The sequence below is a fragment of the Pithys albifrons genome, chromosome Z, assembly GCF_047495875.1.
Source record: "Pithys albifrons albifrons isolate INPA30051 chromosome Z, PitAlb_v1, whole genome shotgun sequence".
Lineage (NCBI taxonomy): Eukaryota > Metazoa > Chordata > Aves > Passeriformes > Thamnophilidae > Pithys > Pithys albifrons.
The window spans coordinates 34,853,276-34,874,960 of NC_092497.1; the positions used below are offsets into that span (position 1 = coordinate 34,853,276).

At 41.8% G+C, this 21,685-nt stretch overlaps 1 protein-coding gene across 3 annotated transcripts in view; it reads left to right on the forward strand.

Moving 5' to 3' along the window:
- PTAR1 (protein prenyltransferase alpha subunit repeat containing 1) overlaps window positions 1–21,685 on the forward strand; it is a 56,935-nt gene that overhangs the window by 19,504 nt on the left and 15,746 nt on the right. Inside the window, exons 4-7 of one of the 3 annotated variants that reach the window (XM_071581622.1) lie at window positions 1,637–1,741; window positions 11,180–11,393; window positions 17,743–18,044; window positions 18,598–18,776. In XM_071581622.1, coding sequence (XP_071437723.1) covers window positions 1,637–1,741; window positions 11,180–11,393; window positions 17,743–18,044; window positions 18,598–18,776 — 800 coding nt within the window. Of the gene's footprint in view, window positions 1–1,636; window positions 1,742–11,179; window positions 11,394–17,742; window positions 18,045–18,597; window positions 19,686–21,685 lie in introns of those variants that run through there. The other 2 variants (XM_071581621.1, XM_071581620.1) reach the window with 2 other exon arrangements.

Sequence of the window (21,685 nt, forward strand, 5' to 3'; positions counted from 1 at the left end):
AAGTGTCAGATTGATCTAGGCTGCATTGTCATTGTCCGTGTGGTAAATGATTTTTGCCTGAATGTCACCTTTTGCATTGCAGTAATGGGGAACTGCTCCAGTGTTGACATTCTCTGAATCTTTTTTTGTCTGCTTTCTGAAAGTCAGTGCACTGGCACAGAGTGGTCTGGTCAGTTTGCCACTTCTGGCAGGTATACCTGGAGAACTGACTGAAGGCATCCAGTCTGAAGCATGCCAGAATTTGGTTCAGATAAAAACAAATGTCTCAGTAACTATGTTTCTGATCTCTGCAGGCAGTTCTCTACTGACTTCACTAGCTATTAGAAGCAAAACTTCATTAAGAGTTTATACATTTCACTGTGTTCTTCCATGTTAGACAATATGTGCTCACTGCTAGAGTTGCAACCTTTAGCTTCTGACCCTGGGTCTACAGCTCAACTAAAGAAACAGCCAAAGTACCAAATGAAGTCAGTTTCTTACTGGAAACTGCCAGAACAGACAAAAAGTCAGATAAGTATTCACAGTAAAGAAATATGTCTACTTGTTTTTGAGACTTGGGCCATAGCTTTAGGACTGCATTATGTGTCCTGTGTCAGACTTATGAGAAGTTTTACCTTCTTACTTGGTAGCAAATATTTTCTGTCCCCATTTTTTTTTGGTCAGAAGGTTTATCATCTGTTCCTTACTTGCTAGTGCTCCTCTTACTGAACCTGGTGTCATGCCTACTGTTATGATGAATCAGAAATTGTAAAATAAAACCACACCAAAACCTCAACGCATGGCCAAATTGCTTCTACTTCTTGCAGTCGCAGTTTTTAATTATGACTTGTGTAGGTTCTGGGAAATATGTGTTTTCTTTCTGCAGGTGGTAACTTTGGAACTTACTGTATCTTTACTTCAAAGCTGCTACCTGCCAGATTGGAGAAAAGCATATGAAGGAAGACTAGTGTCCTTGGAGGAACCAGTGATGGGGTGATGCCTATAAACATGCTCAGGGCAAGCAGTAAGAGTTACAAAGCTAGAAGGAAAAAGAGTGAGGGGCAGGGAATTCTGTGCAAAGAATAATTCTGTGAGGCCAAGTATGGACTTCATTTTACTCCGTCTGCATTGGGAAGTGCTCTGGGAAGGGTTGCATTGGATGAACATCAAGTTTTGTCAGGGCAAATTCGGGGGGTTTTTCCCCTTAAACCAAAAGTTGTTTTACACTTAAGTAAACTTTGCAATTTCAGCCTTTTTGTTAAGTTTGGAAAACATTGTACACACAGAGAATATTTCCCACTTCTTTCTAAATTTGAGGAACCTTGATACTGTATCTTGAGAAGTATTTAAAAACTAAAAGTAAATGTTTGGGAGTGCTGTGATTTCTGGGTAGGTTTGAGATCCAACAGGTTGTGTAAGTTCAGGTTAAGATAAAGTTCTTTGGTATGGATTCATTTTTTGGGCCTGATGAGTAGTGTGCGTGTATTTATAGCACAGTGGAAAGGATTAATCCACCAAAGGGTTTTTAAACTCTTGTAGTTTGACAGTGAAGTTTCCTTAGGATACAAAAGAAATGCCATGCAATTTGTTACTGGAATTTGTTTTCTGTTTCCAGGTTACTACTTTTATTCATACAGATTTATTTTATCTTTTGTAGGAAAGAATTAATACTGTCTGGCACTTTAAATCCACTTAAAGATTTGCATCTTGGAAAACTGGCGTTAACCAAGTTTCCAAAGAGTCCAGAAACATGGATTCATAGGTTTGTTTCCCTTGCCTTCTATTGACTCCTTAAAACCTTTTTATCTAGGGGTTTTTTGTGTACTGTTCTTGGGTTAAGAAAAGACATAGATGAAGGAGAACATTTAGAATTACAGAGATTCTTTGAACCAATTACTGTAGAATACTGTGCTTTGGCTTTTGAAGCTACCTGCCTATATTTTACTCTTAGAACTGGAATTGTATCTATCTTTTTTTTTCTGCATACTTTTAAAATAAACTTTGGAGATGGCATAAGTTTTCCTAGAGGTTTATCAGGTCTTGCATGTAGGTTTCTCCCTCTTTCCCTCCAAATTACTACAATGTTGCTTGTCTACAGGCATTTCAGAAAGAAGAATCTGTAAAAGCTAATATTTAAAGCTGGGTTCTTTTCCATTTCAATACTGATGATTTTGGTTTAGTGAATTTATTTTTATAATTTCTTACTAAAGCAAAGTCTTTAAGTCACCACTACTAAATATTATAATAATGTTTGGAAAACGTAGCTCTGGAATAACTGAAATGCACAAAGCAAACCATCTCAGTCATGACTGAGCATTCACAAAGTGCCTTGTAGCACAGCCAAGTGAAGTACAAATCCATTGCTCAACTTTGTTTTAAAAAAATAAAATCTTAGTTTGTGTGTGATCTTTTTTCATGATATAAATAATGCATAACTCATCCTGTTATAGACAGCCTTAGGGAGGTTTGAATGTAACACGTTATGAAGCAGTTTGCATTTAACATGTCCAGCATTAGGACAACTGTAAAGTTGATAATGCCTTAGGGGGTTCATACGCTGTAAAAAACCTCAATAAAACTTCAATCTGACTGACTATATGAAAATTTTTGGAAGAGGAAGTTGTTGTAAACTCTTCTTTGTGAGTGCATAAGCTTAAAATTCTCAAAGTTACCTAAAATGTAATATGTGAAATATTCCTAGGTGTGCATATCTTAGTAGTATTGATACAGCAGCAAAAACAATGGATTTCTGTGGCACTGATTTTTAATTTTGTTGTTCAACTGCTTTTCATCATCTCCACACTACTGACTCATGCTGCATGATGGCTTTGAAGCAAAAGTATGTAGTTACAATGGGAAAAAAGCTTGCAGTTTGTCGTAGTTTAACCATTTCTACATGATAGCCAACACTGAAAAAATGCTCTTTTTTTGCATTTAAATTGTTCTGAACTTGGTCTCATCCATAGCATGATTATCAATACGATGTTAGGAAATCAGAATGTTAAATTCTTTATTTACATCTTAGAAATAATAAAAAGTTCTGTCTATAACCTCCATGCAATCTTGAATTAGGAATATTTTAATAGTGTCATAATTTGTTTTTCTTTCTCTTATTTGCTTACATCAGAATGTATATTTGAAGATGATTGTACAAGTGTTTGGCTTGGATTTGGATATGCTGACCATGATTGATACACATTAGAAAATAAGATGTGTAAATTTTTTTTTTCATCAGCATAGTGATTAATCTTGCATTTTCTCTTCCCCCATGGTACCAAATCTCAGACAGAAGTGCAAGAAATAGAATGGGGCTATTAATAAAATTCAGTAAAACATATTGAAATTGTTTTTCCTTATACATGGTGGATACACTCACTAAAGGTGTCAAAATACCAGTCGTTCCTTTTGCCAGAAGACCTTCTCTGCCATGTTTTGGGGGGTTCAGACAGATCTTGTGCATATACAGTCTGTATCTATTGATTGTGCAGTTTTTTTTTTACACAAAGAATTTTATATGTGACTTGTAAAATAGAGTTCTCTCTTTAAAGAAAATTAATTTATTATTGTTATTTTATTGATTGTTTTCTTTGAACCAGGAGTGACACTTTTCTGAATGTAGCAATTAGTAGATTTTGGAACTGTTGTGAGCCAGTACAGAACAGAAGTACCTGTGTGTTGCAGACTAGAGAATGTCTGGCTTTCCAGAGCATTCTACATGGTGCCATTGCAATTCTGCTGACATGTGCTGTTCTGTGAGAATTTACACGTCTGTGATCTCTTTTCGTGGGACCTGTTTGTGTAGAGGCTGAAGATGCATGGTTTATGCAGCATTGGGGTCACCTCTACAAATGCTGCTAAAATACTACTTGTTTTGGATTGAGGGGAAAACCCCAAAATGTTTACCCACAAGCAGGGAAGGGGGCCTTCTCCACAATAATCACACCACTCTTTATCAAATTTAAGAAAAGGAATTTAATACAAGAAGGATAACTGTCCCTAACTGCTATAAATATATATTTATATATATGTATATATATATATATATATATGGGTATGGGTATAACTATAAACAGAGCAGAGCAAACCACTTCCCCAACACCACAGAGAAAAAACAAACAAAACAACAACCCCCACAACAACAACCCCCACAACAAGAAGTTTCCTTATGGCAGTATCAGAGTCACAGCCCAGCTGGCAGCAGGGTGAGTTCCCAGATGAACTCTGTGTCTCTTGTCCCAGACGAAGAAAGGAAGCTGAAAGTGGGGAACCGCCGCATGTCCTGGAAAGCAGCTACACACCTCTCTCTCCCGGGTCACTGCCCCAGCCAGGGCAGGCAGGCCGTGACGGTGCAGGCGGCAGTGAGACTGGAGCAGAAGCCGGGACCCCAGATGCAGGAACCAGGAGAAACGCCGTGGCGAGGAGAAAAGCGGCGGCTCAGCAAGAAGCCCTAACAGTAGCCAGCATCAGGAGCAGGAGAAAAAAAAAAAAAGAACAGCTTCCCTCCTTGGCAGCACACACACCGCTCCTGAGTTCTGCCGAGCTAAGAATGGAAAAATGTCCCCAAAACCAAAAGAGACAACCTGCCTCCACCTAAGCGATCAGCAGTTAACTACTTCTTTTTGTTAACTGCTGGCATGGGCAGTTAGTGGCAGGGGAGAGAATTTACATAATAATTCCAAACTAAAACATTATCCACCCCTAAATTCTCTTCTATGCCAATATTCTACATCAAACTTAAATTTTCTTTCAAATATTTAAGTGTTTACAAATACAGTAATGTGAGTAGTTTACCCAGAGATAAGTTCCCCTTGAGGTAGACATCGTGTCTCTCCATCTTCCCGCATCACCCACCAGGTGGAACCAGATCCTTGAGCAAAGACAATCCCACGAATGGGTTTGCCTTTGCCTGAGGCAGGGTTGATCCAGACTGTTTTCCCTAGCATACCTCTCAGGTGTATTTCGGGGACGTTATCTCCATCTACAGTGTGAAGGGATTCTGATTGGACAGGACTGTCTCAATTGACAGAGCCTCTAGTGTTGACTAGCCATGTAGCCTTTGCTAAGTGTTGATCCCAGTGTTTGAAAGTCCCTCCACCCAACGCCTTCAAAGTGGTTTTCAACAGTCCATTACACCGTTCAACTTTCCCGGCAGCTGGTGCATGGTAGGGGATATGATACACCCACTGAATGCCATGTTCTCTCGCCCAGGTAGCAACTAAGCTGTTCTTGAAATGAGTTCCATTATCTGACTCAATTTGCTCTGTGGTGGCATGTTGCCACAGGACTTGTTTTACCAGGCCTAGGATGGTGTTCCGGGCAGTGGCGTGAGGCACTGGGTGTGTCTCCAGCTACCCTGTGGTTGCTTCCACCATGGTGAGCACATAGCGCTTGCCTTGGCGGATCTGTGGCAGTGTGATGTAGTCAACCTGCCAGGCCTCCCCGTACTTATACTTATCCCAGCGTCCACCATACCACAGGGGCTTCACTCTCTTAGCCTGCTTAATGGCAGCACATGTCTCACCGTCATGGATAACCTGAGAGATAATGTCCATGGTTAAATCCACCCCTCGGTCTCGTGCCCATTTCTAAGTGGCATCTCTGCCCTGATGGCCCGAGGCATCATGGGCCCATCGAGCCAAGAACAGCTCTCCCTTGTGCTGCCAGTCCAGATCTGTCTGTGATACTTTCACTTGTGCAGCTCGCTCTGCCTGTTGGTTGTTGCGATGTTCCTCATTGGCTCGATTTTTGGGCACGTGTGCATCTACGTGGTGGACTCTCACGATCAGCTTCTCTACTCGGGTGGCGATGTCTTGCCATATATCAGCAGCCCAGATGGGTTTCCCTCTGCGTTTTCAATTGGTTTTCTTCCATCGGTCTAACCATCCCCAGAGAGCATTGGCCACCATCCATGAGTCGGTGTAGAGGTAAAGCTTTGGCCATTTCTCTCGTTCAGCAATGTCCAGGGCCAACTGCACGGCTTTAAGCTCTGCAAACTGACTCGACCCACCTTCTTCTTCAGTAGCTTCTGCAACTTGTCGGATGGAACTCCATTCAGTTGCTTTCCATTTGCGATTAGTCCCTACAATGCGACAGGAGCCGTCAGTGAAAGAGGGTGTAGCGTATTTCCTCTTTTGGCAATTGATTGTATGGTGGAGCTTCTTCCGCACATGTCACCTGCTCTTCCTCTTCATCTGCTAGACCAAAATTTTCACGTTCAGGCCAGTTCGTGATGATTTCCAGGATCCCAGGGCAATTTGGTTTTCCCATACGGGCGTGCTGCGTAATCAGGGCAATCCACTTGCTCCAGGTAGCATCAGTGGCATGATGTGTAGAGGCAGCCTATCCTGACAACATCCACTTCAGCACTGGTAGTCGAGGTGCCAGAAAGAGCTGTGCTTCTGTGCCAATCACCTCTGAGGCGGCTTGAACTACTTCATAGGCAGCTAGGATCTCTGTTGGGGTATAGTTGGCTTCGGATCCTCTGTAACCTTGGCTCCAGAATCCAAGTGGTCAGCCTCGAATCTCACCAGGCACCTTCTGCCAAAGGCTCCAAGACAGGCCATTATTCCCGGCAGCAGAATAGAGCATGTTCTGTATGTCTGGTCCTGTTCTGACAGGTCCAGGGGCTACAGCCTGAGCAATCTCATGCTTGATCTGGTCAAAGGCTTGTTGCTGCTCAGGGCCCCAGTGGAAATCATTCTTCTTACGGGTTACCAAGTAGAGAGGGCTTACGATCTGACTGTGTGCTGGGATATGCATCCTCCAGAACCCTATGGCACCCAGGAAGGCTTGTGTTTCCTTTTTGCTGGTAGGTGGAGACATTGCTGTGATCCTATTGATGACTTCTGTTGGAATCTGACGGTGTCCATCCTGCCACTTCACTCCCAGGAACTGGATCTCTTGGGCTGGTCCCATGGCAAAGCCAGCTCCCAAAAGGATCTGGATGATTTTCTCTCCTTTCTGGAAAACCTCTTCTGCTGTGTCCCCCCACACAATGATGTCATCAATGTATTGCAGGTGTTCTGGAGCCTCACCCTTCTCCAGTGCAGTCTGGATCAGTCCGTGACAGATGGTGGGACTGTGTTTCCACCCCTGGGGTAGTTGGTTCCAGGTGTACTGCACACCCCTCCAGGTAAAAGCAAACTGTGGCCTGCACTCTGGTGCCAGAGGAATGGAGAAGAACGCATTAGCAATGTCAATAGTGGCATACCACTTTGCTGCCTTGGACTCCAGCTCATACTGGAGCTCCAGCATGTCCGGCACAGCGGCACTCAGCGGTGGGGTAACTTCATTCAAGCAATGATAGTCCACAGTCAATCTCCATTCTCCATCAGACTTACGCACAGGCCAGATGGGGCTGTTGAAGGGCGAGTGGGTTTTTCTGACCATCCCTTGGCTCTCCAGTTCACGGATCATCTTTATGGATGGGAACCACAGCATTGTGGTTCATTCGGTATTGCCGACAGTGCACTGTTGTGGTGGCGATTGGCACCTGCTGTTCCTCAACTTTCAACAGTCCGACAGCAGAAGGACTTTCTGAGAGACCTGGCAATGAGTTCAATTGTTCAGTCCCTTCTGTCTCTACAGTGGCTATTCCAAAAGTCCATTTATGCCCCTTTGGGTCCTTAAAATATCCATTCCTGAGATAGTCAATGCCCAGGATACATGGGGCGGCTGGACCAGTCACAGTGGGGTGTTTCTGCCAATCTCTCTTTGTCAAGCTCACTTCAGCTTCTAGCACAGTCAACTCTTGAGATCCCCCTGTCACCCCAGAAATAGAAATAGTTTCTGAGCCCACATGTCCTGATGGCATTAATGTGCATTGAGCGCCAGTATCAACCAAAGCCTTATACCTTTGTGGGTCTGATGTGCCAGGCCATTGAATCCATACAGTCCAATAGACACAGTTGTCCCGTGCCTCTACCTGGCTAGAGGCAAGGCCCCCCTAACACTGGTGTTGCTCATAGCAGTCAGAACCTTTTCTCGATAAGTACACCTGGGAGGTGCCCTCCTGTGGGTCAGATTCTTGCCCATGGGAAACTGGGACTGCTCTTACTCTCACTGACCTTCTTCCATTCTCTTTCAGTTCTTGTACTCGGGCTGCAAGGGCACGGGTGGGTTTCCCATCCCACTGTCCCATGTCTTCTCCATGTTTGGCCAGGAAGTACCACATCTCTGTTCGTGAGGTCTGTCCGCTTCCTCGGGTTGCGGGGTGTCTGGCTCTGACTTTAGAGGTTCTCATTCACACTGCTGCCACTTGGAGACTTTCCCTAATTTCCTCTCTAATTGCTTTTACCTCTGCAGGCAGCGTCTTGAGACTCTCAACCAATGTCTCTACAGCAGAAATAAGGGCCTGCATTGGGCTGTGGGTCATGCCTTCATATATCCGCAGCTTATTTGCTACAGCGCCCACTGTTTCTTGGTTCTCCTCCCTATACATGGATGCCAAGAAATCGGTGTATTCAGCTGGCCCCGAGTGTGAAAGGTTCCACCACATATGTGGTGTGCATCTGACCTTGTCAGGGTCATTATTGGTTTGCCCACCCCTTCCAAAAAGCACGTCCATCATTGCCATCTCCCTCAGATGTAAAATTCCTTCTTCCATCGTCTTCCAAGTCTTCTTAATGTGATGTTCCTGCAGGATTTCTCTATAAACAAACTTCTCTCTTACACTCATTAGAAGTCATGCCCAGAGTGAAAGGGGCTTTGATTCCCTTGCAAACACCTGTTCAATAGCCACATCCTGGGCCAGAGCCCCCAAAAACCTGGCTTCAGCACCATCCAGTTGTAGGGTTTCACCCCTAAAGTCCCAAACTCGAATCAACCAAGTCAGGATGGGCTCACCCGGGTGTTGAGCAATGTCTTTCCACAAACCACGGAGGTTATCAAATGACAATGACTCAGTGATGATCTCAGGCTCTGGGTCTGCTTGCTGTGAAGGTGCAGCAGCCCCCTCATCATCCGCTGGACGGACTGGTTTGGTCTTATATTTCCTTTTCTGGACAGGAGCAACTTCCATAGGCTTGACCTGTCCTCCTGATTTAGCCTCGTCTTGCGTCACTGTGACATGAGAGGTTTTACCCTCTTCCCCTTATTTAGTCCCGTCCTGTGTCACTGTAACGTCAGGGCTTTTACCCTCTTCCTTCTCCCTCTTCACTGTAACGTCAGGGGTTTTATTCTCTTGCTTTTCGCCCTTCAATGTGACATCAGGGGTTTTACTCCCTTTCTTTTACCCTTTCACTGGGCTAGGCTTCTGAATTTGTTCTCGAAAAACCCTGGCCCTACCTTCAAACATACTGTAGGCCATAGGGATACAACCTTGCAGAAAATCCGTAAAGAGCAAGATATCTCTGGCATCCAGGGAGAATTTAAACATCCCAAAAGCTGTTGTAGCAGACTTGAAGGGGGAATGGACGAAGGGTTGGGAGAAAAATCTCCCCTTTGTTCCTTTGCAAGGGTCAGTACTGTTATCACTAAATCCCCAGAGATAGCAGCTTAGGTTACGGCAGGAAAACAGCCTTGAGAACACCATCAAGATGACACCCACAGGCATGCAATTCATAGCACCATAAATCCAAAGTAAGAACTCAATTGCGGCTATTTGAGTTTTACTCATTGATTTGTTGATAAGACTTAAACTTGCTGCTCCTTTTGGCATGAATTTGTACCAACAAAAAGCCAGTATATTTTACAGGATGGTCCTGATGAACCCTAAACTCAATACACACATGGTGGCACAAAAAACAGTTATCCTTCTTTGTTTACAAGCCCCACGTTGGGTGCCAAAAATATGTCTTGGTTTGAGGGGAAAAACCCAAAGTGTTTACCCACAAGCCGGGGAGGGGGCCTTCTCCACAATAATCACACCACTCTTTATCAAATTTAAGAAAAGGAATTTAATACAAGAAGGATAACTGTCCCTAACTGCTATAAATATATATATATATATGGGTATAGGTATAGCTATAAACAGAGCAGGGCAAACCACTTCCCCAACACCACAGAGAAAAAACAAACAAAACAAGAACCCCCATTGCAACAACCCCCACAACAAGAAGTTTCCTTCGGGAGTATCAGTGTCACAGCCCGGCTGGCAGCAGGGTGAGTTCCCAGATGAACTCTGTGTCTCTTGTCCCAGATGAAGAAAGGAAACTGAAAGTGGGGAACCGCCACGTGTCCTGGAAAGCAGCTGCAAACTTCTCTCTCCCAGGTCGCTGCCCCAGCCAGGGCAGGCAGGCCGTGACGGTGCAGGCGGCGATGAGACTGGAGCAGAAGCTGGGACCCCAGATGCAGGAACCAGGAGAAACGCCGTGGCGAGGAGAAAAGCGGCGGCTCAGCAAGAAGCCCTAACAGTAGCCAGCATCAGGAGCAGGAGAAAAAAAAAAAAAAGAACAGCTTCCCTCCTTGGCAGCACACACACCGCTCCTGAGTTCTGCCGAGCTAAGAATGGAAAAATGTCCCCAAAACCAAAAGAGACAACCTGCCTCCACCTAAGCGATCAGCAGTTAACTACTTCTTTTTGTTAACTGCTGGCATGGGCAGTTAGTAATTCCAAACTACAACACTACTGAAAGTCAATCCAAAGTAACATAAACACCTGGGATTCTGTGCTTATCTCAGTCACATGAAATCAAATATGTATAATTCATCGATACAAATATTTACTTTGCTTATGCCTTTAGCCCTTGAAACCATAAGCCCTTTGCACTTTGTTATTGCAGGTGGTGTACAGAAATGAATTCAACTTGCTGTGTTCAGTACTACCAGATGTCAAACATACTCACAAGCCAGAGTTAATTTTTTGTTGAATGACTTTTTTTGTCTCATGATGGATACTTTATGTTAGTCCTATGCAAGACTTTGAAAGAGAAGCTCATTAGAAATCCCATGTGCAGAATGTGCAATTTTTTTTGTACCTTTGCTGTTTCCTTATGTTTTATTTCAGTGTGCCCTAAGCCATGACCACTGAGGGTGAGCAAACTGATACAGCTGGAGTGAAATTATGTTGGAGTGTGATCATAATGTCATAGCTTTCATTACAGGAAGCGTTCAGATGGTTATGTGTACTGCTTATTCATATCTAGGTACAGTGTAGTTCAGATCATTGAAATATTGGAAGATTTGTTTTATATAAATGAAAAACCATTTTCTTCTCTTAAAATTGCCCTCTTACCATTAACACTTTACATCAATTAACCAGGCGATGGGTGCTGCAACAACTAATTCAGCAAAACTCCTTGCCAAGTCTTGCAACTAAAGGAAACTTGGGAGCAGCACCTGTGGAGAGAATTCACCGACTAGTGCAGGAGGAAATGAATGTCTGCTCTGAAGCTGCTGGGAGATACCCAAGTAACTACAATGCCTGGTCCCATCGCATCTGGGTTCTGCAGCATTTGGCAAAGCTGACTGTCAAGGTATAATACAAGTCTTAAGTTTTCTTGTCCAAAAAAACCCCTGTTTTGCTATGTAGATTGTACTACATGGATGAAGAGTATCAAATTAAGTTAACACAGGTAGTTTAGAATGTTGTAAGAAAGTGGGCAAAATATTGCAGTGAGTGTATTTTGCGTTTTTCTTGCCAGTGTGACCTGGTTCTACTCAGGAGAAATAACACGTTTCTCTTGCCTTTGTACAAAGTTCTGTTTCTCTCTTAGTACTTGGTGCTAATGAATATGTAGGAGAGTATAGATGGGGCTTTTGTAAGCTAAAATAAGGAAGGGGCAACTGTAGGTAATTCTTCAGCACTAATCTTGAAATACCTAGTAGAAAAGGTAATGCATGACAGATATTTTGATAGTGTAATATAATGCCTTGTTTTGATAAACTTGTTCAGCTTACCTGTGATTTCAGAATATTGAATGATCAAGTAAAGACAGCAGGAATTTCAGAGAAAGCATAGTAGTGCTTGTAACTAGTTTCTTAGCTCCAACAGTATCTTTTTACAGTATTTATGAGGGCTGATCAAGCTATTTCAGGTACTGGAGGGACCCTTTATGCAGAAGTGAATATTTCACGTCTAAAACATGAAGACCTGCAGCAAATTGAATTAATTAACCTGACATGGTCTAAAATTATGTAGGTGGTTTTGTAATTCTGTGTTTTCTAGGCTGTTAGGTGAATTCCTTGTGAGTATTAGACTGATACAGTGACACATCACTCACTTTCCAGGGCAGTTGCTTCATTTTGCCACATAGCTGGGTGAGAGAGGAATTTAGGGGAGGTTGTAGAGTCACTTGTAGCCATTATTTTTATGTCTTGCAAGTCAACTACTACTAGCAGTGGATGTTGTTTTACTGGCACTTTCTGTTAGCTGTCACCTGAGAAACTTAAAAAATAGTTGTATTAAGATTGGTAGAAAACAGCAAGCATGTTCCAGATTCCATGACAGAGGCAGTGTAGAATTTGGACACATCTGCCTGGCAAATTTGTATGAAAACATAGCTATGGAAAACTCAGAAGAATTGCAGGATTGAGATAGACTGGAAGTTAAAAGTTATGGTTAGAGGTCCATACTAATAGAAAACAGGAACTTCCACTGAAGTTCTTTAATAGCTTTCTTGAAAGGGTAAGGGAGTTTGCTCTGGTAAATAAAATCCAAGCCATTTTAGGCCTTAAAACAAACAAAAAGCTGAAGTTAATCCTAAACAGCTTAGTAACAGTATTCTGAAGATCAAAGTAACACCCTGAGTGCTTTTTGCAGTTGCTATTTCTTACTAATCTAATTAAACAGAAATAATTGCATTGTGATAGAAATAACTCTTTGCAGAACAGGTGTTATTGTGGTGGGTTTATTCATTTTCAGTTGTCAGTGCTTTGTGTGACGAATCATCCCAAGTATACCTATGAAGGAAGTGTTTAAATTTGTTCATTCCCAAGTCTATTTGCTTTTCCCTGCCATCCCAGTTCCCCTATTGGTCTTTTTTTTTTCCGAATGAAGACTTGGGGAAGTTACAGTTTTGTGTCTAGGATTGTCCATCTGGCGTTTTCTTACCTCTGGTGGCAAAACTTCACTGGTGCTTCTGTTCCTCCATCATGTGTTTAACCCATTGGAAAGTCTCCATGTTGGCCCTAGGTCTTTTTCATGACACCACCAGTGCATCTCTTCAGATGGCCTAGGAGAAGGTGTTTGGGATACAGGAAAATTAGGAAAAAGTGTGAAACATGAAAGACACAAAGAAACTTGAGGTAAAATTTTTGTCTCGGTAACTTTAAAAGGCAGAATTATACACTGATTATTTGCAAGATGAGATGCAAGGAAAAAAGCAAATATGAAGGAGAACAGGGGAAAAGCAGGCATTACATATTTTCACAAAAATACACAGGTGCATAGAATTATAGAATGGTTTGAGTTGGAAGAGACCATCAACTAGTTCCAACCACCATGTCATGTGCAAGGATGCCACTCACTAGCTCAGGTTGCTCAGGGCCCCATCCAGCTGGGACTTGAACCCTTCAATGGATGAGGCATCCACAACTTCTCTGGGCAACCTGTTCTAGTGCCTCACCATACTCTGAGCAAAGAATTTCTTCCAAATATAAAATCTAAACCTGTCATCTTGTAGTTTAAAACGGTTGTCCCGTGTTCTGTCACTACCTGTTCGTATAAAAAGTCCCTCTCCCTCCTTTTTGTAAGCTCCCTTAAGATACTGGAAAGCCTCAATGAATTCTGTCAGCCTGTCCTAATGGGAGAGGTGGTCTAGACCTCTGAGCATCTTCGTCACCCTTCTCTGGACTTGCTCCAACAAGTCCACATCCTTATGCTGGTGATCCCAGAGCTGGACAGCACTCCAGCTGGGGTCTTACCAGAGCAGAGTGGAGGGGGAGAATTTTGCCTCCCCTGACCTGCTGCCTGTGCTGCTTTTGATGCAGCCCAGGATGCGGCTGCCTCTCTGGGCTGCAAGTGCCATGTTGCCAGCTCATGGCTGGCTTTTCTTCCATCCGAGCACCCAGGTCTTTTTCCACAGGACTGCCCTCAATGAATTCCTGTCTCTACTCATGTCTGAGATTGCCCCAACCTGGGTGCAGCCCCTTGCACTTAGGCTTGATGAACTTCATGAGGTTCTCTTGGGCCCACTTCTCAAGTTTATCCAGGTCTCCCTGGATGGCATCCCATCCTTCTGTTGTCAACTGTGCTGCTCAGTAGGAGTACCTTCTTTTGGGGACACATCTCTGCTCCGATACAAACTTTGCCAAGTGTACAAGGAAGCAGAGGCTCAGAAACATGAATTATATGTTATCATTGAACTTAGATCTTCTCAAAAGAGGTTTGTCATTTATGAAGCTGCTGGCCTGCTTTGGAGAATTTCAATGGGTCGGTTGTTTGATAGGGTTTGGGTTGCCTTTTTCCTTTGGTTTGATCTGCTTCTGCAGACTGAATCTCAGTTCAAGCCCTGGGAAAAGGATTTAAAATTCTAGAGGACAAAGTTTTGCCCCTGGAGGAAGATTTTCTCACAGGATATAGATGCTCTGCCTTTCTTACACTGCACAATAAAAAACATTATCTTCTTTCAATATAGAAATCTTGGTTTGTTTTTACTGCATAATTTAAATGGCATTAGCAAGTTTACATAGTGTTTGAATAGTGTTCATTAATATGGATTTGTCAAGAATAGAGTGTTTTAAACTAATCTAATCTTTATGGTAGTGGAGTACTTGCTTTAGAAAGCCTATTTTCAGCTTTCTTGTGTGACAGTACAGTTAGTTAATGAGGGAAGACCATGGACTCCAGACACCTACTAATAGGCTGGCACACAGTTAGAGAAGCAGAATAAGAGAGTGGTATGGGTATAGTCTAGTAAAATTCATACATGTCTTGTTACTTCAGTGAAATCATGCATGTACAAAAAGTAGGGTGTAGATTAGCAAGGGCTGACAAACTCCTTTGTTTTCTTTAGATAGGAATACTCAATTTTATAATTACAGGATGGAGAGTGACTGATCAGGCCCAATTTAAAGAAAACTAACAAGCAAGCCAAGTGGTGGGGTGATTGTCCTGAGGCAACATCGCTTATGTGTGATGCCCAGAAGGTAGAAATATGTTCATAAGACAAAGTCATTGTTTTTGTAGGCATCCCCATCAAGGCCTTGACTTTTTCTTAGATGACTGGGCCTCCAAAGGTACTTGTCTTTTGTGCAAGCAGACATTGCCATGTTTTCTAGTTATCCTTAAAAGTTTTCTTCCTCCATTACAGTTCCTGTTCAATTCCTCAGTGCCACAGACCAGGGAGAAGGTTTTGAGCTGCAGTTTATGGTTGAACAAGCACTTTAAAACAAACAAGCACTGGGTCAGGGAGGGTGTAAGAGGGAGTGCAGACACAGAGGTTGAGATAAAGGTCAGTGAGTACATGTGTCGTGGAGGAGGGTGCCAGGCCCATGGTAGTCCGAAGGCAGAAGACAGCCCTTTATGAGAGGCTGTGGAGAGGGAGGTGTTTTCATACAGTTTCTTCTTTGCTTCACAGAACAGTGGCTAAAGGCTTGTGCTGCTCAGGGTGGAAATGCAGGAAACTGTCTTGGTGAAAAGCCTCTGTTTGAATTAAGACATTAGCTGGCTTTTTTGTTTGAAGCATCTTCCACTGCTACTCTGAGGTTCCTAGATGAGAGACTTCGTGTTTTTGTAGCTCTAAAGAGATTTTAGTGGCAATCTTCTGTATTGCTTTTTCACAAGAGGTTTTCTAGTTCAGGTAAGAAGTGACCCTGGGAATCATTTTGTTCCCTATGTACAGGGAGTTAAAATGTGTAAATAAGATGTTCTCCTGTAACTTTGCAGCTTATAAATAGGTCAGGTAATTGAATTGCATTATTCCAAGATCTAGGTTGTACACAATATGCATAGTATCAATTCCAGCTGAATAAAGGATGGTCTGATTTTTCTAAGCCTCATGTTTTTAATAGACTGCCAAATTTTAAAATTCAGAAGTTTAAAATAGTAAGCTCAATTCTGCTGAGGATGGAGAAGCTGATGTTTAAAGTGTTTAAACCTGGTTTAAAGTGCAGAACTGGAGACAGGGAGTTTTAGTCCCCTTAAGAATCCTGTGTGGGGGCTGTTATTTACTGTTGACCTTTAGCTTGCTGATCTGTATGGGGAAGGCAAGATAGAAGGCCAGTGGGATCCTGGCCTGTATCAAAAATAGCGTGGCCAGCAGGACCAGGGAAGTGATCCTTCCCCTGTACTCTGCGTTGGTGAGGCCACACCTTGAGTACTGTGTTCAGTTCTGGGCCCCTCAGTTCAGAAAGGATATTGAGGTGCTGGAGCGAGTCCAGAGAAGAGCAACGAGGCTAGTGAAGGGACTGGAGCACAAGCCCTATGGGAAGAGGCTGAGGGAGCTGGGGTTGTTTAGCCTGGAGAAGAGGAGGCTCAGAGGTGACCTCATCACTGTCTAGAACTACCTGAAGGGAAGGTATAGCCAGGTGGGGGCTGGTCTTTTCTCCCAGGCACTCAGCAATAGGACAAGGGGGCACGGCCTTAAGCTCTGCCAGGGGAAATTTAAGTTGGAGATCAGAAAAAAATTCTTTCCAGAAAGAGTAATCAGGCATTGGAATGGGCTGCCCAGAGAGGTGGTGGATTCACCATCCCTAGAGATTTTTAAATGCAGATTGAACGTGGCGCTGGGTGCCATGATCTAGTAAATGGACTAGAGTTGGACCAAGGGTTGGACTCGATGATCTTGGAGGTCTTTTCCAACCCAATCGATTCTATGATTCTATGATTCTATATAAAAAAACTTGAGTATCTCAGGTAGAAGGCACTGTTTACACTGTTTATATTTGTCCCAGTTTCTTTTAGAACAGATACACCAAAAATGGTGTATGACTAGCCTTGCATGTTTCTGTGGTTCTCTTTGTGGGAGGCTCTGCCTTTCCTGTGGCAGGACTAAAAAGAGACTTCTACCTATGAAAGTTGCTTTGCATTAGCTAATCCTGTTAAGTGATGTAGGTAGCTTAGCAGAAAAGATTAAAAACAAGAGTATAGAAGAAAGATTCTATTCAAAATCTTTAGAAGTAAATGAAAGAGATACTTTTGATCTCTTTGGAGAGTTTAAACTCCATGGGAGGAGCAGTGTGAGGAAAGAATTCAAGACATGTAAAGAAATAAAAGCACTAGCTCTAATAGAGAAAACAAAGTAAAGGAAACTGTGTCTGGTAACAAAACTTGCCTGTCTCTCCAGAAATGAATTTCGAATTTTTAAAAGCATTCAAAATTAAGAGAAAATTCTTAGTTTCAGCAGTGTTACAGACAGAGCTGCAGTCAGCAATGTAAGTATTTACCACCGCTATTGTGAAAGCCTTTCTAGGGGTTCGTCAATTACCAACTCAAGCAAACTGATTATGGACAAATAGTTTAGTATTCCTCAGTCTCTAGGACTTGAAACATAATGTTACTGGTTGACATTCTTTCCTGAAAAATGAAGGTGTAAATTAATTTAAGCATTTTTTTTATCCTTTTTATTGAACTCACCCACCCTCTGACACCCAGAATCCATTGGGCAAAAAGTAAAATTTTTAAAACGATCATCAGTGTAATTTTGTGTACTATCTCTACCTTCTCTATTTATTCCTAACTATTTTGACATTCTTAAACCACTGCTTATTTCTTCTCATAAGGGGTTTGGGTTTTTTTCCCCATCAGCCTGTGGGAAGGGTTCTGAGAAACCTACCTTTTCAGAGTTTGGAAGAAGTATTAAGTTCTTTTCTGCAGTGATGCAGAAACAGTGATGGTAAGTTCCTCCTTTATACTGGTTCGTAACTCCCTCCTTTTTGTTTCAGGTTCTTCTCGATGAACTTTCATCCACTAAATATTGGGTATCCATGCATGTCTCAGACCATAGTGGATTTCATTATCGCCAGTTCTTACTCAATGCCTTGATAGGCAGAACTGTGACTGACAGTAACATACTGGTAAATGAACAAAGCCCTAACCTTCAGAAGGAGGAGGAGAACTCAGGGACAGAAGCTGCCTGTGCAGAGGAGCAGAGCGTGGATCTCCCCCGCCATTTAGAGGAAGAGATGGAGCTCTGTACTGAACTGATAGATAATTACCCAGGACACGAAACCTTGTGGTGTCATAGGTAAGAGGACTTGGTCAGAAGAGTTTTCTTCTCAGTTGTGGGTTGTTCTTTGCCTGATATTTCCAAACAGATTGTGGTTGTGATTTTTAAAAGTACCACTCAGTAAAAGATTTTTAAACTGCCCAGTCTTAAGCCTTTGGAAGACATTCAAGAGCGTAATCAGAACTATTATATGAAAAAACTGATTTGGCTTAAGTATCTTGTTGATGTGAGCTCTGCTTGTTCCTATAATTTGTGCAAGAGAGACAAGGTACCGTTAATGAGCATCCTCACACTTAAAATGTTTAAAGGACAAATGATGAGCAAAAGGTAGACAGAAAATAGAGTAGCTGCAGAAAACCTTTGCTTAACTAGCTGGTTGCAGGTTCCTGACTAGGTAACAGCAGATTTGCCAAAGTGACACTAAACCCTTTTTTGTAGAGCATAAGCAGTGACAGCAGATTTTGTATCTAGGGGGGAATCTGGTGGGATGGCAAATTAATTGAAGCAGTTCAGAAGCAACAGCAGATTATTTTCAGTGCATGACTTTTTTCTTCTTTTTTTTCCTTTGAAGGAGGTGTGTGTTCTACCTTCAACAGCACCTAAGCAACAGACTTCCTCTTCTGAGTGCAGTGGTGTCATCTGCGGACAGCAGTGATGAAACTCTGAATAATTCCCACCACAGTCCTGCAACAAGTCACATGGCACAAGCTATGGATGTTGATGGTTTGAATGAATCCAGCAGCAAACAAGGTTATACACAAGAAACAAAACGCCTGAAGCGTGCTCCTATGCAGGACTCTGTTGGTCCAGAAATGGAATACCGGTTCATTGATAAAGTTTTATTAACTTGTAGGGACATGGACCAAGCCAGGTTTGCTACTGCTTATAGGAAATGGTTAGTGACATTTTTAGGTCAGTGAAGGAAGCATTTAAAGCTTTCAGGGTTCTTTCAGTGCAATATTCTCCTTTCAGACACAAATGCATGTCTTGGTTGCAAGTGTTAGCCAGCTCTATGTTTCTCTCTCTTTTGATGGTCAGTCCTGAAGTTCAAATTCAGAGTAGGAGTCTGTCAGTTTATTAAAGAACTGGCGTACCTTTTTATTTAGCAAATGCAGTTTGTTCCTTAATCTTTTTAAGACATCACTCTGTCAGCTTCATACCATGACATTTTCTTATTTTCTAAATTCTGCTTAACTCTGAATCATTTGGCTTTTTTCTTTTAACAGAAGAGGTAAAACAAAAAAAGTCTGAAATGATTGTGAAACAGTGTCTAACAAAAGAATGGGAGAATCTATTAGTAACTTCTAAACCTGTTTCCACATTGTTCCTCCGTACTATATGGCGTCTTGCTATTCCTTATTGGATGCAGACTATATTTAGTGAGTGCTATTATTTTTGTATTAACAACCTTTGGTAGGACACCAGACCACAGTGTTTCTTTCTCAAGCCTCCAGTAATGGTATTGGAGCCATCATGCCTTTTACTATGTTAGTGGGTTTTTGTTTTCTTATTAGTTGTTAATTTTAGCTTAATAGGCCAGTCTGTGAAGTTGAAATCATGACACAGAAAAATGTGACAGAAAATAGTTCAAACATGGGTTCACGCACTTACAGTCAGAGCTGTATTTGGAAATAATTTTCTTAAAACAGACTGCCTTCCTTTCTTACTTGGTGTTTGTTTATTTTATTTCAATAATCCAGAATTAATCACACTTGATAACATTTCTGAATGTATTATGTACACTACAAAATCTCAGTCTCCTAAATCACACATTGGTAACTTGTACTTAACCAAAACCATGCAAGTCCAGTATTTGATGGAGTAAAAAGTAACTTCTGACAGGTCTACAGTTAAAAAAAAAGTGACAGCAGGAGCGAGTTATCTCTTCTATTTTGTTCTTTCAACATCAGTCTTTGGGGTTTTTTTGTTTTTACTCTTCCTTAAGAGCTCTTACTCAACCACACATCTCTGTTTACATAACTGTAAAGTTTAAGGGAATTTGAAATTAAATAGGAATAGTGCATTTTATCATTTCCTTAGAACTTATCTGTATAAGGGATTTTTTATACTAGTAGAATTGTGCTGATCCAAAGACCAAGGGGAAACACTGTACAGCTGTAGAAGTCTATACAATGACATTGTCTCTTCTAAAAACATACTATTCACTGAGGGAATTCTATTTTCAATTTAGTGTCCTCGTCAGAATTGCTGTACATACTTCCTGTCCAATATACCTCTTGACCGTGATAAAGTTTCAAGATGCTACTTCTGTTGCAGAGAGAGAGAAACAATGAGGGAGGAAAAACACACGTAGCCTGCTTAAAAAGTATCATTTCAAATTTTAAAAGGCACTTGAAATGTGAAATTCCAGCACTTCTAAATAGTTTGATGAATGGCGTTTACTCTTGCATTTCAAAATAAAAGCAGACTACTTGTAGTCTTTGAGAGTATGTTCATGACTCAATTCAGGCACAGAGTAGCTAACAAAGATAGTTCTAAATGTGTCCACTGTTGTGTTTACAGTACCTAGGTAAGACTGATTTAGGCATGAGCACTTCTGTGTCAAAGTTTTGTCTCAGAGGGCATCCACACTCCTACCTCTCTGCAGCTAGGGATGTTTGGTCATTAGTTTTGAGGTGCTCTGGGATGCTGTCTTGGTTGTTGTAGTTGCAGAAGAGCATAACTACTGTCTTAAAGAGCTGTGGGAATGGCTTGAGAGGATAATCTTGTCATAACATGTTGCCTGTGTGATTACTGACAGATGGGTACGTTCAGGTACAACTGGAGTCTGAACTCCAGAACTTAAATTGAGCAAGAACTTCTACCCATCTCAGAGAACCTAATATTTATTGAGTGTGGATAATACATTGAAGTATAAAAGCTGGGTCAGCTTGATTAAAAATATCCCATTAATTAGTGTCCCATTAATAACTGGTATGAACCTGAAAAGCATGACCTCAAGTGTTAAGAATCATGTTCTTGGTCCTAGATTACTTAGTAATGTAGTTGTGTGTTCTGTTTGCCTTTGCAAAAATTACCTGTTCATGAGAAAAATAGTAGTGATAGGAGCAGCCTTGGAAGTGGGAACATGACAAGAAATAATTCTTGAACTTTGGAAAGGAAGAGCTGTTCTCTTCTTGCACTGGAAGAGGAAAATACTAATACTAGAATCTGACTTGAAACCTATTATATATTACTTCCAGACTATAATCTGGAGGCTTAGTTAGCTTTCTCGGAGGGGAAAGGCTTCTCACTGTGGAAGTTCCATGCTACTGAATTTGACAATCTTTCCACCAAGAACATTTAAACAGGTTCCCTTATAGTACATGCGTAAATTCCTATTCATGTCAGCACAAGTGATGCATTCTTGCAGGAAGACACGATTTGGTCCTATGTTACTGAGCAGAATTGCACTGAATTTTAATACTTGGAAAATGTTCTGAGAACTCTGATTAGAGATGGTGCTGGTATTTTTATTATTTTTAGAACAGTGATGGCTGTAGTATAGCTCTCAAGAGTGAGTTTTTAAAGTCTGCACCTGATGGAAATAAGCCCCCACACTTTTTTTGAAATCCAGTAAAAGTAGTTACATTTGGAAATGTTTTCAGACCAGACTCTGCCACATAGAAAACTAAACAGTAGCAGTAAAATTGAAACAA